This window comes from Etheostoma spectabile, chromosome 5 (genome assembly GCF_008692095.1).
Source record: "Etheostoma spectabile isolate EspeVRDwgs_2016 chromosome 5, UIUC_Espe_1.0, whole genome shotgun sequence".
Lineage (NCBI taxonomy): Eukaryota > Metazoa > Chordata > Actinopteri > Perciformes > Percidae > Etheostoma > Etheostoma spectabile.
In genome coordinates, this window is record NC_045737.1 from 2,603,502 (window position 1) to 2,607,396 (window position 3,895).

At 37.6% G+C, this 3,895-nt stretch overlaps 1 protein-coding gene across 1 annotated transcript in view; it reads right to left on the reverse strand.

The window, feature by feature from the left end:
* Positions 1-3,895, reverse strand: part of cacna1ba (calcium channel, voltage-dependent, N type, alpha 1B subunit, a) — a 262,364-nt gene that overhangs the window by 123,719 nt on the left and 134,750 nt on the right. Inside the window, exons 25-27 of the mRNA XM_032515609.1 lie at positions 3,651-3,780; positions 2,918-2,977; positions 757-863 (exon numbers count right to left, since the gene is read on the reverse strand). Of these exons, the coding sequence (XP_032371500.1) occupies positions 757-863; positions 2,918-2,977; positions 3,651-3,780 (297 nt within the window). The remainder of the gene's footprint in view (positions 1-756; positions 864-2,917; positions 2,978-3,650; positions 3,781-3,895) is intronic.

Consider the following 3,895-nt stretch of genomic DNA (forward strand, 5'->3'; position numbering starts at 1 on the left):
CACACACACACACACACACACACACACACACAAACTACTTGCCCTTCTTGATCTTCTCGTACAATCCAAGAAATTAAAATATCAATAATACTAATAGAAGTGTGGTAGTGACATAAATATGTGAGATAGCTGAATAAGTGAATTACAAATATAATGCAACAATTGAACTGTAACATAAAAACACCATATTGATGATCATGTACTATAATTCTAGCTCTATGAACACAGACAGGGCCTTTTAACAGTTAAAACTTTCCTCTTTGGATCCTTACAATGATTTGCATAATGCTTGCTCAGCCATCAAACCGGGGACGGGTCCATGAGTCCCATAAGAAAGTGGGCACTCACTAACATACTTGATTTGCTGAAGTTCAGCATTTAATGGAAAGGCAGGGTTTTAGATGTGTTCACAGGACTTGAACTATGAGACATAATCATTGTTTTATTATGCACAGGCTTTGCCCTGTAACAGGGCATTAGATGATCTTAACCAACACGTCCTCTGTTAATTTAATTTCCAGTTTTTGATTTACACATGCTGCTCCTTTTTCTTCTAAGAAACATTTGACAGACTGGATGCTGTAAGACGGGTTCCTGCCCCCCACAGTCCACATTACATTACACTTAAAGTTTGTTAAATATATTACACCTGACACACCAGATTAGACCAACAGTCACCAACTCTGTTGATCAGAATTAACTATTTGCTAATTGGAGACATTGTATTTTATGAAAGATAGGAGTTATTAAACTTACGAAAATGCAAAAGCCACCAGCGCCCCACTGACCACTATGAAGTCCAGAATGTTCCACAGGTCTCTGAAGTAGGCTCCAGGATGAAGCAACAGGCCAAGGTCCACCATCTAAACCAAAAACACCATTATGTCTTTGTATATATTACACTTATTTATTTTAAATTAACTTTATTTTGATATGGAACTATGCTATTATGCCAGTACTGAGTGAGTCTATTAAATTATATATTTTTTGATTATTGATTATCCTATACTCTTTCTATGGTTAATTATGTATTAATTAATATATTAAAGCTATAGTGCGTAGTTTCTGTCACCCCCATAAGGAATTCTAAGTAGTGACAACAAAACTGTTGGCAGGTCAACATGATACAAGCCTTTAATTATCGCACACAGCCCCATTAATGCAGCCTGACATCCTGAGTACACCACAATGCTCACAGTGAGGTGACTTCCTGGCACTGACTGCCTCATTGTCCTTTACACATCTACTTACTTTCAGTAAGTTGAAATTGTAATGAGTCCGTAACTTCATACTGATAAATCATTTACATAGTGGTCACTCTTTAAAGGCCCAATATGTAATATATTTACTGTATTAAATAAAAATAATGATGACTATTTTCTCTGACAACAATGCTAAAGCCAGTATTTTCTCTTTTGAAATTCTCTCTGAAATTTCCATTCCGGCGCGGAATGTCTGTTTTTGTTTTGGCCTGTGTGTTGTTGCCAACTGCACAACTTGACACAATTGAATTGCAAACATGCAAAAAACAAAGTGCTGCAGACATGGTAGCAGCAACCAAACACACTAACGTTACCAGAGACATATGACAAAAACTGCAAGTTTGACTTCTTTATAATAGAAACATGCAATTTCAACTTTGCAAAACAGCCCTGTAGCCTGAATTGTTGAATTAGGACACAGCTTACGGTCTCTAGAGGTCGCACTGTAATGTATGTTATAATATATATAATATTATTGTGGCTATCAATACCATCACCACCTTCACGGTATGATATGTTGGACAGTAAGATGATTCCCACTTACACAAACTGGCAACCATAATGTGTAGTGTACAATGTATAGACAAGTTGCTTTTAGTGAATTATCTTGTAGATCATGCAACAACAAATATTTTTATTCATCTATACATCATAGGCAAAGCTTTAAAACTGTGATTACAACAAAAAATAAAAGAACAACATTCACACATGGCACTGCTTAGGTTAGTTAGTAGGTTACTTTGTGGCACTTAGGCCTTTATTTGGTCGCATGCGGTTTATGAACGCTTAATCTACTTGTGGTTGTTTTAAAAATAATAAGACATTGTCATCTAGAAAACCAATCCTGGTGGTTTGAGCTCCTTGTTTTAACAGACATTTTGATTATGCATGTATTGCTAATAATATACAGTATAATTTTATATTGGTTGCACTATAAATACAATTTTAGTTTACGGATTCACATAGATATTTAGATAGGCTTACTTTTTACATTGCTGTTTTTTTTTCTTTTTTTTTCTGTGCAGTAGGCCCTATGTTAGGATATAGTTTGTACGCACCATCAGCTCAGCTGTACTACATGGAGGGGAGGGACGAGTGAGTTTTTAAAAGCAGACAGGTAGAGTGGTCTGCAGAATACAGAGCCTGTGTAACCTATTATCTTTAGAATCTACGAGGACCGTGGACCCCCGTTCCCGCGCTCCCCCCAGCAACCCCTTTTAGCGGTTGTTGCAGTGACCGCCGAGAAAGGGTGGCTGTTAGTCCATACAGAGCTCCGCAATTTGCAGTCTTTTTAGTGGTTGTTGTTGTTGCGTTTAGCAAGAGCACAGGCTTTTCTGACTGTCAACATAGCCAGCATCTAGCTACAGCGCTGCAAAGTAACGTCTTGCATTGCAAGACTAGCATCTGACTAACATTGACATTGTGGGACATTGAGTTCAGTGTTTTCAACCTGGCAACAACCGTGAGCTTCGAGTCTGAGGATGAGGGGTTGAGGGAGACGGCGCTCTCCAGTATTTTTAAATTGGGACTGCAGTAACCATTTTAAACACTACCATTACATATTGCACCTTTAATTGAGGATTAAGAAGTGCATAGAAAGACAATGAAGTCACAAGGTTATCAGTGTTTAAATGTGTATTCATCTGCATGCTTACCTTGATCACCATTTCAAAAGTGAAAACACCAGTGAAGGCATAATCCAGATATTTGAGCACCTGCAAAATAGAGAGGCGATCAGTGCTGAAACAGACAACAAATGGAGAAATGTATTCTCCTCTGGTTGAGGTCATGGTATATAATAATCATGTAATCATATCAGTCTGTAGGTTTGTGTGGCCTGCTTAAGGCACTGCATATAAAGTTGTTAGCATTGAACACCAGAATCAATTATTTACCAAATGGAAGATAGTATATATGTTCTTATTACTTAACAGGTTAATGAATTTAAGGGTAACTTTGTTTTTTTTCCCAACATATTTTCCGATGTTTTTGTGTCTAAGTGACTGATGGGAACAACAATCTTTGAAATTTGTCTAGTTTAAGCAAAATCGCTACAGCCAGCACAGCAAGAGCTGTAATTTAACATAAATGGGCAATTGGAGAGCTCTTTCTGGTTAAACAAAAATTATTTTACTCTTTAACAGAAAGGTCTATCTCTGCAGGGATTATTTCCATAATGTTGTTACCAATTACTGGACCAATTTCAAAGATGTCTAAATTTAGATTTGTCACTTAGACATCAGTGCATGGGGAAATTGGGTCCAGGTTGAAAAATACTAAAATTACCTTTAAATAATGTATGTAACAGGCAAAACTCCATACTGACAAGAAAATAAGTGTGAATGTGCATTGTTTATGTGTAAAGTTCATATACACTGTGTGTCTCACATTGTTGCGAGGGGCGTTCGTCCAGACAGGGTCCTCTGCTGCCAAAGCAATACTGCTCATAGCGATGACAACCAGGATGGACATCTCAAAATAACGCAGAGTCACAATGTAATGACATAACCGCCTCACCCTGAGCAGAGAGAAGAAGGGATGAACAGACAAAGAGAGAGTTAAAGAAACAGCAAGCAGGGGACACAGAGATTAGACTGCAGCAGCTACTATCTCCTCACTTTTCATTTGCTAAA